This window comes from Tachypleus tridentatus, chromosome 2, assembly GCF_004210375.1.
Source record: "Tachypleus tridentatus isolate NWPU-2018 chromosome 2, ASM421037v1, whole genome shotgun sequence".
Lineage (NCBI taxonomy): Eukaryota > Metazoa > Arthropoda > Merostomata > Xiphosura > Limulidae > Tachypleus > Tachypleus tridentatus.
The window spans coordinates 129,708,619-129,723,374 of record NC_134826.1 but is presented as its reverse complement, the minus strand read 5'-3'; the positions used below and the strand labels follow the sequence as shown (position 1 = coordinate 129,723,374).

At 35.4% G+C, this 14,756-nt stretch overlaps 2 protein-coding genes across 5 annotated transcripts in view; one reads left to right on the top strand and one right to left on the bottom strand.

The window, feature by feature from the left end:
• The window catches only part of LOC143245098 (ELAV-like protein 4), a 139,398-nt gene extending 137,013 nt beyond the window's left edge, over positions 1 to 2,385 (bottom strand). For all 4 annotated transcript variants that reach the window (XM_076490976.1, XM_076490978.1, XM_076490977.1 and 1 more), the window contains exon 1: positions 1,939 to 2,385. The gene's annotated coding sequence lies outside the window, so the exon portion shown is untranslated. The remainder of the gene's footprint in view (positions 1 to 1,938) is intronic.
• Positions 2,386 to 2,949: 564 nt separating this feature from the next.
• LOC143245097 (cytosolic carboxypeptidase 6-like) overlaps positions 2,950 to 14,756 on the top strand; it is a 367,230-nt gene continuing 355,423 nt past the window's right edge. Inside the window, exon 1 of the mRNA XM_076490975.1 lies at positions 2,950 to 3,165. Within this exon, the coding sequence (XP_076347090.1) occupies positions 3,147 to 3,165 (19 nt within the window). The 5' untranslated portion in view covers positions 2,950 to 3,146. The remainder of the gene's footprint in view (positions 3,166 to 14,756) is intronic.

The following is a 14,756-nucleotide window of genomic DNA, read 5'->3' as shown; positions in this document are numbered from 1 at the left end:
GGAAGTCTGTTTCTTTCTTTCCTTTTGAATTTCGCGCAAAGCTACTCGAGGGCTATCTGCACTATTCGTCCCTAATTTAGCAGTGTAGGACTAAAGAGAAGGGAGCTAGTCTTCACTACCCACCGCCAACTCTTTGGTTACTCTTTTACCAACGAATAGTTGGATTGATCTTTACATTATAACGCCCCCACGGCTGAAAAGGCGAGCATGTTTGGTGCGATGGAATATCGAACCCGCGACCCTCGGATTACCAGTCTCACGCCTTAACCCACCTGGCCATGCCGGGCTGAACCTCTAAAATATATCACATTTCAATGTTAGCTTGATGATTTTGTCCAAAATGTACCAGTTGTGAATGAAGTATGAACGCTGTTTAAAACATCCCGATGCAAGATAAGATAAATATGACTTTGTTGTTGTTATTTATTACCCATTAATTAATGAAACTGAAAAATACGCGAATTTAGTGATGTACTGATTTGAATATTTTATTTCATCTTTTAGAACCTGCGCTTCTCTGTTCGCTCAAGTATTTGTACATTTCACGCTTACTTAAGCAGAGGAAGGTGTTTTCGCTTTTATGTACTTGAGAGATTGTGAAAACAAACACAAAACTTCTTAAGTATTGTATCTGTCTGGAGTTCGGATGTGATATACGTTTCGATGTCATGACAGCTTCAGCAGAGGGACCGCAACTTCTTTTACTTCTATACCCAAGACAGACGCAATCTATAGAAATTTCAATGCCATCTGCAAGCAGTTTTATCTTTAAAACACACAAAGAAAAGCGTTGATTATTCATTTGGACTTTCGAATGGTGTCTCTCCTATAGCCCGTTTCTAAACCTAAAACATGTTTGTACAATATTAGGAGAACTGCTATACGCATTTCTGTGGGAGCAATCATTATTCTTTAACCACAATGTGGGAGTTTTTACCAATAATTAACTGAAGAAGTAACTGCCTAAATGAGTTTTGCGAATGTGATTTTCTTTGCTATCTTTGTTCCCAGGTAGATGAGCAGTAAACTTGAGTAGTGGGGAGTTTATAATGCTAAAATTCAAGGTTCGATCCCTGCGGCGTGCACGGTAAGGATACCGTATTGTGCAGTTTTGTGCTTTACAACAAACGAGTATTTCACTATAGAAAATTATAAGTTATTTAAATCCGGTTGTGCTTCCAGGCTGTTTCTGGATTTCTGAAACAAATAAATGTTTCAATTTCATTGTGATTATTAACAGCTTTGAGTTGTTACAGTTGGTTCTCTTGTTTCGAATCCATTTTTACATTTTTAGTTGTCTGCAATACAGTTAAGCACATTAAGTAGCACGTCACATTTATTGAATTGTTTCTCGTGATTTTGTAAAAACTGCTTATTCGTTTTATAGATCCAAAATTATACGGCGCAATAATCTAATACGGAAGATTATAAACCTAATTAAATTGCAAGACTAGTACAATTTATCGTTTTTAATTTATTACTTGATACAACCAAAGTTGTTGAACAAACATCAATGGATTCTACCCACTATAACTTATCTACCAAATACAAGAAACGATAAAAACGTAATTTATGCACATATCGAAGATTACCACACGATTAACACGAAACGAACACGTAAGTTCTTTTCTAGAAATGTTATAGGAAGTATAGTAAGGATACCTGACATTATTGTTAAGAATTCTACTTAAAATAAAATAAATTTTTCAAACTCTATTTAAATTGATAACTCAAAATTACTGTTAAACAAAACAATAATCAAATGAAAACGTTGAGAAGGAAACTTCAGGAATTGTATAGGCTAGTTGTACGCAATTGTTGATAACCTATAAAATACACTAATGTTTAAGGCTTTGCCTCAGAGCATACAAAATTAAAAAAAAAAAAAACGCAGTAGTTTAAGCTAAAATCAGATGTTATTAAGATGGTTTTACTCGCCTTGTAGTGACCACAACTTCCCGGTAACGGTGTTGATTCCTTGTAACGGCTGCAGGATGACGGGATTACACGTTTTCACGTGGTCCAGAACAAATGGAAAAAATCTAAGTAAATTTAAATTATTTATAAAAAAGAGAGTTATGCTTCAAAATGTTCTTTTCTTCCTTCCGTTTTTTTTTTCTTCTTCTTTTTCTTTGTGTTGATACATAAATTGTTGCTTTCCTTTGGAAAACAAAACACGTAAACTTTTTCGTTTTCAAAAGTTCTCTGTATTACCAACGTGGAGTTTGAAAATATTGTGCTGTGTATTATTTTGTATAAAATTTGATTTTTAGCAGTGTTTAAAATAAGTAAAACAAATTAAAATAAACAACGAAATAGTGATTAACACTCCGTTGTACCGAAATCAACTGTACCTCCTCTCGCGAAGAGCTGGAACTAAATAACGCTTATGCAAGGGTACAATAAGATAAAATGAGAGCCGTTACACTGCCTACTATTTCCTGTGTTACTCCGCGAGAAACGGGCAAACCGGTACGTATGAAGGGTACTAATTTCTTTCACGAATCGTTACGAAGTTTTCTTTGAAAATATAAAACATATTCGTCTGTAAACTCCCCAGGTCTGTAGTATGCCTAAATATAACTCTAAAGCAAATGATAATGTGTTTTGAATTAATTTTATTAGTTTCATTTTTTGTATTTATATTCACGTGTATTGCACATTCATAATGGTTCGGCTACAGAAGTGAGCAAAGCATAAGGAAATGGGTTTGCACAATGTAATAATGAATAGAGAAAAACCTAAAATATACATCAACAACAGTAACTTTCTAGAAATAAAGATAATACAATACACCTGTTGATACTAATAAAAAATTGTATGACTTTAATAAAGTAACTAAAATATTTCAAATTTACCAATTTTTCCTTATTCCCAACTTAGCGGTAGATGGCACTACCGTTGCTCGTAGCTACGGCAACGGTAAGATGCGCCAAAATGTCAACAATGGAAACATCCCTAACACAGCTGAATGAACGTGTTCTTTCATGAAAGGTTATATTATATAAGTTAATATTGATGCTTCTTAAACTTATCAACGTGTTGCCGTTTGTTTTCTCACTAATCCAGGATTGATTAACTAAAATTTTTCTTCTTTCTTTTGCATGTTAAATTAATATCGTGCAAGAGTTGTCACCAAGGTTACGATGGGGGAATTTTATTCAGGTTAGTAAAGTAAAATGAAGAAATCTTAGCCATTCATTGCTTTAAAGATCAGAAATAGCTATGAGTTACACGCATATTAAAGATTAAAATGCGTCATCAGTAGCTTATATATATATAAAAATGGTTAATCCTAACTTCAAATAAAAAATTAGACTCGTAAGGCTCGTTTTTACAAAGTACATGTGCTAATTAATCAGTATGAACTGAATTTAAATATAAGATGGCACTAAATTTCTTATTTTAACTTAGGCCTTAATTTTGTCATTTCTCACGAGGACAATTGTAACACAAACAGCGTCTTCAAGGAAATAGTTATATTTCTAATTTGCTAGTTCTAGTTACAGTGAATTGATACTGTAATTTTGCACTTTTACTTTATAAACGAGCAAAAAATATCAACCTTCATGTTGTTTAATGGTTTGTTTGTTTTATTTGCAGTAAGGCTTATTAAATTTCGACATCACAAGCATATAAATTTCACCAATAACTAGTTCTCTTTCTCAATGATTCGCTTGACCTAATGACAATGTTAAAGTCTGGTTTGCAAATTCATTAGTAAAGACTTGAAGTTAGCGAAAACCCTTCCATGCGTTCATTTTGTAAAGTTTAATCACGAAACTTTGAAACTTGACTTTTATAACTTGCGATCACTATTCCATTTTTATTTATGTAAAATACACATCAATGAACCTATTTTAGGATTTGTAGCTTTTGCAAAATATCAATTTTTACACGATTATGTTTATCATGTTAAGAAATTAACAACATTTAAATACAAAATTTTTGTTGATTCTTAAGAATTAGGCGTGCTTAATCGTACAAGTTAATACAACGAAAACTGTTATGTGAAATTAGCAAGAGAATGTTCAGGGTTTTTTTTGACTGAATGTTATCGCCAGATAGCAAAACAATCGAATGCACGTATTCTTCAATGAAGCCCCGCTCTCCTCCAATGGTACATTTGTAAGTGTTTTGGTTTTCCATGCTAAGAATCGGGTTTTGATGCTCCCGGTAGGCATAATACAAATAGCCCAATGTATGGCTTTCTTCCTATCAACAAAGAAACACCGTCAGTTAAGCAAATACAGGAATATGGACATAATAAGAAACACTAGAACATGAGTTATAAGTATTACCTGGTCACAAGCTATACAAATACATGAGTGATCCTGCCTTGTAAAATATATAGAGAGAGACAAATGTTTAGCAACACTATTGAGCTTATATCCAATCTTCTTTTACACACGTACACACACTTGTTTGTGTATGTAGTTCTACTGAAATATAATTCAAGCGGAATCTTCAATAGTATGAATGTGTTTATAGCAAATTTGCATCAGGCTATCTGCTGTTTCCACCGAGAGGAATCGAACCCCTGACTTTAGCATTGTAAATTCATAGACTTACCGCTGTCTAGCTTAGGGACATGTAATAGTGTTTCATTAAAATTCTAAATTATTAAAAAAAAGTTTGTCTTTTTTTCTTGGGACTTTTTTTTTTCTTAAAGTTGTACTCGAAACTTTAAACCTAAGGAATAATTGATTAAGAGGCCATCATTGTAACACATTATTTTTGGCTTCATTTTTGTTGAGCGCAAAGTTACACAACTGGCTATCTGTGTTCTGTCAGCCACTGGTATCTAACCCTGGTTTTTAGCATTGTAAACGTACCGCTGTCTCTGTATCTTATTGAAATAATTGTTACAAATGTGATGCGTTACGTGGTGCTAAAACATGTTGAATTTATGTATTCAACTATGTGATATTATTTCAATCTGTCGATCGCTCAGATGATATTGCTTGGTTTGTGTTCTATTACCACCAATAAATAAATTAATTGTAAGTCTACAGCTTTACCGCTGTCCCGCTAGGGGCAGATAGTTGGAGGGGTGGCAATATTATAATGAACTGTTTCAATTAGAAGCATATTATTATTACTAAAGATTCTATGTTAACAAGAAATTGAATCAGATTTCGCATAGAACATAAACTTTGTAAAATAATATTGTAAAAGTACACATATTTCTGGCTCTCTCTTTCCATATATATATATACATAAATTATGCTCATTAACTATTATCATCTTAATGAAATAATTGTCACAAATGTGATGTAAATATACAACTAGCTATATAATAGCTAGACATAAAACAGAGGCATATGATTTCCTATGATAGATATCCATACTCTATAAATTTTGTAAAATTTTGAATACTTAAAAACACAATCTGCATACAATTATCGTCAGTATTTTCTCATTTTGGCCACAAACTCTGATTTCACATCTTTCTGAGACAATTCTTTTTTTGTCATTTTTTGCCACACCTATTTTTTTTTACAACTGTGATGTTCATCATTAAATATCACACCTTCTTTGTTGTGTTCATTTGGTACAAATAACCCCAAATAACATATGTTTGATAATCAGATATAGTGTGGAATATTTATCATCCAGCACCTATTAAATTTAAATATATTATAAATTCGTATGTATTTCTTCAATACTTCAATAACGTCGAGTTCATATCTTTTTTTTTTCAGTTCTTTCTTTTGTCCACATCTTTCTCAGCCAAGTTGTTTTTCAATAGATATAATGTTTCTTTATATATTATATAAAGTGATATTATGCTGGAAACAAAAGCACTCACGTACCGGGAAGCATTTTTATATGTTTGATTGATTGAAGTCTGATGCAAAGCAATACGCAGAAATCGTGTGAACATTTATACACGATGGTGATTTTTGGCTCATAACGTCCAGATTTAGCGTTCAATTTTTATAATATTAAAAGGAGTCCACTTTCAAAAACACCTTAACATGTGGTAGACATTTCAGAGCTATCAAATTAGGCCCTCCAGTGGCACAGCGATATGTTTGTTCGCATGTTTGTTTTTGAATTTCGCGCAAAGCTACACTAGGGCTATCTGCCGTAGCCGTCCCAAGTCATCACCACCCACTGCCAACTTTTGGGCTACTCTTTTACCAACGAATAGTGGGTTGATCGTAACATTATAACGCCTCCACGACTGAAAGGGCGAGCATCTTTTTGTGTGAGGGGGATTCGAACCCGCGACTCTCGGATTACCATTCGAGCGCCTTAACCACTTAGTCATGCCGGCCCCAGCGATATGTCTACGGACTTACAATGCTAGAAACTGAGATCCGATACCCGTGATGAGCAGAACACATAGAGCCTATAATGTAGCTTTCTGCCTAATTCCAAACAAACAATCGAATTAGCAAACTGTTTTTCAGACAAGCGTAAAAAATTACGAGATTTTTGCGTAATTTTTGGTTATTGAGGATACTTGAGGTACTACAACCAAATTTATTGTCAAGCTAGAAGAATATATATGCCAGCTATGTATTAAATTGAAATAAATCGATTGAAGTAAAGTTTGTTTTCCACTGGTGAGAAAAAGAAAATGAAGCCCTTAAGGTTAAGTTTGGCCTGTTTTTAAACGATAAGGGTTAAAGCGATTTCTTACAAATTTAGTGTTTAGGGGAGGGAGAGGCAAGAGACCTGTCCACCTTAAAATGGGAGAGTTTTGGTTAACGAGAGAGACTGTACTGATGGTTAAAACTCAGCAAATTTTTCATTCCTGTTATTAACATATTGGGTGTTGTGCGAATGTTTTAAATTTTATTTTGGCCACACGACACACTGCTGTGTGTTTTGATAATGCACTGGATGTCGTGTGTTTTTCTTTTCGTTGTACGACACATACTGTGCATCTTTATTTAAGCACGTAATATATATTTGTTTGTTTGAAGTTAAGCACACAATTACACAGGGGACTATTTGCCCTGTACTCACCATGAGTATCGATACACGATTTCTAGTGTTGTAAATCCGAAGACATGCCACTGTGCCACTGGGAGGTTGTCTCATTTGTTTGAAGTGTAAAGCTGTTTACAGGTATGGTGTTTTTTGTTGTAATTTAGAATAAAATAAAAGTAGTTCTGGAACTGATGCAACTGATATTGCACGTCTAAAACTCTACTCGAGTGTTAAATGCTGGAGAAATAATTACCAAACACTTAATATTTTTTGGAAATGGAATAAAATATAGAATACCGATAAAATAATCGTAAACATTCATGCAGGGTCGTTCATAGTGTTGCTATGCAATAAGGATTTTTTCTTGCGCAGCATGCATTGCAATGAAAACTGCATGCATATTTGTTTGTATTTTGTCAAGTGTATTAAGAGCTTCAAAGCAATTGAAATTTGGAAAGAGAACAAACTCTCAACTGTTTTTTACGTTTCAATCACATAGGCTCATAAACATAAAAATAAGACACATTAAACCACTATAATCGAGAATGTTTTAACTTCTATCAAACGAAATACAACAAATTCACGATACGATACTACCTCATTATTATTGAGGCACGAGAAATAAAACAAAGCAAAACATGAATGAGATTTCTATCCAACGCAACTCAGTCTATCTGGACCAAACAATTCATCGCTGGAATCTTTACCTCTCATTCTGCTTTTCTTTTGTTCTTCATCTAGATTTCATCATTGAAAAGAATTATCACAGCTCATTCCTTGCTTTCAGAGTTTTGATAAGTGTATTAAAAACTGCAGCTCGAACATTGATTCAAAACACCCTGTGTTCCATGAATATGCACCCCTGTTTTTACACCCAGTACACTTCCGCACGATGGATTTCATGCTACAACACGTTTCGTAGTTCGCGTCACCAAAGAAAGTTTAACTCAGCAGGAGGAACCATATTCTAAGTTAATATATCTAGTGGTTGCCAGCAAGTAAATACTGATAGATCCTACATTATATCAGTGAAATGAAAATAGAAAAAAATATACTAACTAATTCAAAATAATCCCAGTTCTTCCTAAACAATTTACCTTGTTATTTGCTAAAGTAGGATTATCCGATAGATTGTTTTGGTTGTTCAGGACAGCAATACACAAAGGATTTTTTTTTTAATATGCCAACCGCAAATATCACAACACATTTATTAACATACGTATAATCCTTCAAGTTTACCACGAGGAAGCAAGTGATCAGAAGTATTGTTTGTTTTCGCACAAGGTTACACAATAAGCTGTCAGCGATTTGTCCATTACAGAGAATCGAACATCGGATTGTATCATTGTAAATGAGGAAGCATACAGCTGACACACCTGATGGCCTGAGAGAGAAAACTTTAAGAATGAAACAGGCCCAGCATGGCCAGGTGAGTTAAGGCGTTCGACTTATAATCTGAGGGTCACGAGTACGAATCTTCGTCGTACCGAATATGCTCGCCCTTTCAGCCGTGGGGACGTTATAATGTAACGGTCAAACGGTTGGTAAAAGAGTAGTCCAAGAGTTGGCGGTGGGTGGTGATGACTAACTGCCTTCCCTCTAGTCTTACACTGCAAAATTAGGGATGGCTAGTGCAGATAGCACTCGTGTAGCTTTGCGCGAAATTCCAAAAAAGCAAACAACCATAAATTAAACAACGATAAAATATTGTAAATTTAACTTCTTTATAAGCGAATATACAACAAAATTTGAATGTAGCTTAGCTATTAATCCATCCAAATGTTGAAACTTGGTTTCGGTCATCTTAAAAGCCATTTTAGTTAAAGTCATGGAAACCGAAACAAATGTAACTTTGAAAAAATAAATAAACTGATCTTCTTGTGATTGAAATATAATTCTATGGCAAAACTCACAGGTAATAGTAGATTATATAGATTAAAGCCAATATTTTTTTTTTACTGTATCCTCTCAAGTTATCAGAAATGTTTTGTTTTTGTTTTGTTTTGGAATTTCGCACAAAGCTACTCGAGGGCTATCTGTGCTAGCCGTCCCTAATTTAGCAGTGTAAGACTAGAGGGAAGGCAGCTAGTCATCACCACCCACCGCCAACTCTTGGGCTACTCTTTTAACAACGAATAGTTGGATTGACCGTCACATTATAACGCCCCCACGGCTGGGAGGGCGAGCATGTTTGGCGCGACTCGGGCGCGAACCCGCGACCCTCAGATTACGAAGCGCACGCCTTAACGCGCTAGGCCATGCCGGGCCTATCAGAAATGTTAAAATTCACAAAACGTTCAAACAGTTACAAGGTATTTTTGAAATATTGTATAAAAAATAGAATCCTTTTCAAATTAACTTTAAGACTGGATTTCAACATCTTGGAGTTACTCTTTTATTAGTATATGGCTTATACTTAAGTATTATAGTCAAGGGTAGCATTTAAAAGGTCCAGCAGGGGAGGGATCCTAAACTACAGTTTCTGTGAAACACTCCTAATTAAGTTGTAAGTAAGTTACGTAGAGCTCCCGCTGAATTGGGATTTGGTGGAAGTGAGGTCGGCCTTCTTTACCTTTTCTAAACCTTCTGTGAAATGGTGATTTTAATTTTATTATCCTAAAAAATGTATTATTTATAGTCTGAACACCTTTTCAAGTTGGCCAAGCATGATTATAATTAATCATATTTTCATACAACATTAGTACTAGTCCTATTAAATTTTAAACGCTGCAATTCTTTGATTAGTCGCTTTGGGATTTGCAAAAGTTATAAGAGCCTAAAATAACAGAATTTCAACTACGTTATGTTCGCCATATCTTTGGCCGACGATGCCTTAACTCAATTCAGAGCTCATCTAGCCTGAAGGTTACTTATATGAGACACTTTTTACAACAAGTATAAATGTGACTAGATGCACGCACCTTTGCAAGATCTCCGGAAGCGTTATGTTTTGTTTGTTTTTCTGAATTTCGAGCAAAACTACTCAAGGGCTATCTGCGATAGCCATCCCTAATTTAGCAGTATAAGACTATAGGGAAGGCAGATAGTTATAACCACCCATCGCCAACTCTTGGGCTACTCTTTTGCCAAGGAATAGTGAAATTTACCGTGATTCGGGGATTCGAACCCGCAACCATCAGATTACGAGTCGAACGCCTTAACCCACCTGGCCATGCCGGATCACGTTATGTTTCCAGAGCAAATAGAAACAACACGAAGAGCAACAAATATTTTTATTTCTTGCTTTTGAAGTTCACATGTCATGCTGTGTTGTAACCTACAGAGTTCAACATACAATTCTTCTCGTGATTCATAACATTTGCGAGTTTTACTGACGTCGTGACAGTATAAACTGCAACATTAAGCATTCTTTATGTGACGTCATTTTAGTGTCTACTGACTGACTGACAGACAACATATTGGTGTACAGTGGCACGAGTGATTGAAACAGGTGACCGTTTCAGAGAGACTTCGGCTTCTTTTCGGGGAAATTACACTTTGACAGCTTAGAAAAGGTGAGTATACCATACCATAACAGTTGACAAAATGTGTCGTCAGCGACGGATATGGAGAACAAATGCTGGTTTAATTACTATTATCATACAGTCTTTTGATTCCTAAAAAATCAAAAAGAACTAGATAAAGAAAGCAGTGTTAAAACGTATAATAGGCCTAGTACTAATGGCGTATGAAAAATACATTTAGTTATACAAATGCATTAATGCTGTTTACATTCTTCAATCCATACATGTGTTTACGCACCAATACAAAATGTTTTTAATGTTGTTTAAACGATGTAAAATATCTATTTCTGAGTCGGAAAAATTTTGGTGGTGTGGAACAGATCTTGTGAAGTGAATTTAAAGGTTCCTATTTTTGTAATGATAATGATATACCCAAGAAAAGCTTTTAAACACCACACCTCTTGGTCAAAATAAAGTATGTGTTTAGAAGTACTTGCTTAACCTATGCCAACTATATATTGTTCATGCATAGACGTTTTCTACAGACAGCTCAATAGAATTATTGACCTATGTTAACCTTAATATCTCTCTCCCAGAAGACTAAAATTGGATTGTTCAATACCAACATAAAATTAGTCCTGCTTTATGGCTCAGAAACATAGTAAGTCACCAATACCATCACAGTCAAGACTCGAGCTTTCATGAACAGGTGTTCGACATTCTCAACATTAGATGGCCTGGTATCATTTTTAATGAGCATCATTAAGAAATTGCCTCATAGCAATATAAGAGAACGTGAAACCCACAGGGGGAAAAAGGAAGTGAGGAGACCAAAAATTACTTTTAAGAGATCCATCTATGTGTGCAGTGGACTCTCATGGGGTCAGCTGAGAAGGACAATAGAGATGGCGTGGAAGTCGTGGTCCCAACTTTCAGCCAGAAATAATAATTATACAATATAGTTATTAAAGGATTTTGCTGGTTATGCATACCTTAAACATAACATACCAAGTAATAACAGACATTGTTGGTTTCAACCTAATTAATCACACACACACGTCAACTAATGCAATTAACTTAAATCGATTTACATAAAAGGATAAGTACACTAGATTAAAGAAAGTATTCTAAAAGGTCAAACGTTTACGTTAGCTATAAAAACATGTTGTGTGTCTTCTTATATGAATAAACGGTTGTTTTGGGCAAATTTGTACGTGTTAACAGCCCTGGAAAGGCAGCACCTCTATTCTTCCACATGTTTGATCATTTGTTGTTTCAGTGTCGCTTCGATCATGGTTATTGTTTCAAAATATAACTCTGTGATAGTATTGTTACCTGACTGAAAAGGGACTCCTCCACCTAAAGCCTCGTTTGTGTTTTTTTATTTGTTTTACTTTTGTATTAAATCAAATTTTAGCTCCATAAAACAATAATCTAGCACCATAGTTAAAGAAGGTTTACCAGGTTGTACCCACAAAAGGAACAAAGTTCTATACGTAAATTCGCAAGAAAATGATCTTTTCTACCAGCAATTTAGAGTAGGTTTACTTTCCACTTTTACGAGCAAACGCTAAAATTACCTGGATGTTCTCCAACTAAGATTAAAGTAGCAATGTGACTTGAGTGAACTATGATGTCTAACAGGGTTGTAAAACCACTGAATACCCACGAAGATTCTCCGCTTTAGTGTTTCCTTTTGATTGAGTCTTGTAGTTTAATTATTTACTTTTTAAGACATAATTAAATAGATTAAATTATGGATTATTCATCTTCAAAACACCAGATGTTTTCACGAATTTATTTGAATAAACAAAACATATATAACTCTGTAATTCGTCCATGCTTAGTTTTTATCTACTTCTGTTTAAATTTAATCAATTTACGTCTATATATAAGCATATATGTGTATGTGTGTTGTATAAGTGATATATGTGTACACATACACTCATACATACATATATATACTTTTCAAAAAAACAACTGCAAAAGACAAAATATGATACAAATTGTTAACAAGTTTATTCCGGGTAGTTCTGTATGACATGTGTGAAACTTTGCACATTCACTGCTGAACATCCAAAGTCTACAAAGGCGAAGTCCACGCTCACTAGGTGAAGTTTAACGTCACTCAACGTCAATAACGAGTATACCCCCCGTGAGCATCAATAACTGCTTGGCATCTCCTGCCCATGGAAGCGATGAGATGACGAATCACATCCTGTGAAATGGCTGTCTATTCAGCCTGCAAAGCTGCTGCAAGCTGAGGTAGAGTTTGCGGTTGAGGTTGTCGCCGTCGGAGACGTCAGTCCAACTCGTCCCAAAGATGTTCGATGGGGTTTAAATCTGGTGATCTGGAAGGCCAGGGAAGAACGTTGATGTTGTGGTATCTCAAGAAGACAGTGGTGAGTCGGGCTGTGTGAGGACGGGCGTTGGCCAGTTGAAAAACGTCGTTGACGTTCACCATGATGGGTTGCACATGGGGCCTAAGAATCTCGTCGACGTATCGTTGAGCCGTAAGATTCCCTCGAATGTGCAAAAGGTCTGTTCTGGCATTGTAGGCGATGGCAGCCCACATCATGACGCTGCCACCACCATATCTGTCAACATCCTACACACAGTTTGCTGCAAAACGTTCACCTCGGCGACGGTAAACACGGGTCCTTCCATCCTGCCTACGAAGCATAAAACGTGATTCATCGCTGAACCAAACATGCCTCCATCGTCGATGAGGCCATACCCGATGTGCCCGTGTCCACTGCAGCCGTGCTTGACGATGTTGTTAGGTGAGGATGACGCCTCTGACTGGATGTCGAGGTCGGATTCCTGCATCTCGTAGACGGTTGCGTACGGTCTGATCGGAAATCCTACGCAACCCTGGTATGGTTGAGGCAGTAGACGTCGCAGTGGTGGTCCTATCCCGAAGGTGACGTAACCGGATGTAGCGATCTTGTGCGGGCGTGGTCACACGAGGTCTGCCAGATCGTGGACGGTCACGAGTTGATCCATGTTGTTGGTGACGATTCCATAGCCTTGTGATGGTGCTTGGGTGGACATTCACAGCTCTGGAAACATCTGATCGAGATTCGCCTGCTTCCAAGTGACCAATGGCGTTGTTGCGTTGTGCTTCAGTCAGTCTTGGCGTAACTGTATTGCGTGTCGGTGGCTTAACACTGAGCTATGGAAACCGAAAACCAGTCACTTTTATAGGGAGTTTGCACATGTTGCACTTGCAGAACATGCAGATCTCTCAAACAAATTTATTGGACACATATGCGTTTTGGCGAAAAATCCGATGTTTTCCTCCGTTTTCAAAGTGCACAACTTTTATTGTCATTTTGGTCTGACAATCAGTGCCTTAACATGTGTAACATCACATTCTCTGAGCTTGTAACGTTATTACATATATTTCTCTTTAAAATAAAAATATCCCTTTTGCGTTTCTTGTTTTGAAGAGTACATTTCATTTAAACCAAAGTTTCGCCTTTGCGACTTCTTCAAGTGTATATATATATATACACACTTATTTCAATTTATCAGTGTAATTGTTATGTATAGTAGCTGGTTTGTTTATGCAATCAACTTTACCCATTTCTTTGATAATAACTTAAAATAGTTTATCATGATTTGAAATAACTTACATTTTTACGAAATATTAACTCAATGAAGCATTTGGGAAATCGGAACAAAAATATATCAAGTTTGTGTAGTTTCTATATGTAGTACCTCTGGTGGAAACAACAACAGCATCATGGTATAATTGTTCGATTTATAACATAAATCACGTAAAAGATTGTCAACAATTTTAAACCAAGGAATTGTGGGATAGAGTTAAGGAAGACTTATTTATTTATATATGTATTTGCAACTCGTCCGCAACACAGATGTATTTTTGTTTAATAAAGTCCTTTTATTTACAGAAATATCATAACATTTTAAAAAGTTATTTTATATTTCATCAAAATTTTGTGTTTCATTATTTTCATTTTTATAGCAGCACACTTCTATTTTCTTGAGTTAATTACTAGCGTCTTTACTTGATACAACTAAGATGTTTATATTCATTCCACGAATTTGAATTTATTGAGATAAATATTTTCCTTCCCCATTCCAGTATTTTTCATTAGATTATAATATTTTGTTGAGCAGGATATGATATTATATACTTCCATGATTAGGCTAGATAAACATGGTGAGTATATTTTGAAGTTTCAATTTACTGTGAAGGTTTTCTGGCTGGAAGTAAAATAATAATTTAACAACTAATATCTATCATCTATGTGTATATATATATATATATATCTTCGAGGAAAGATGAAAAAAAAACAAGTTAGCCACGAAACACACATT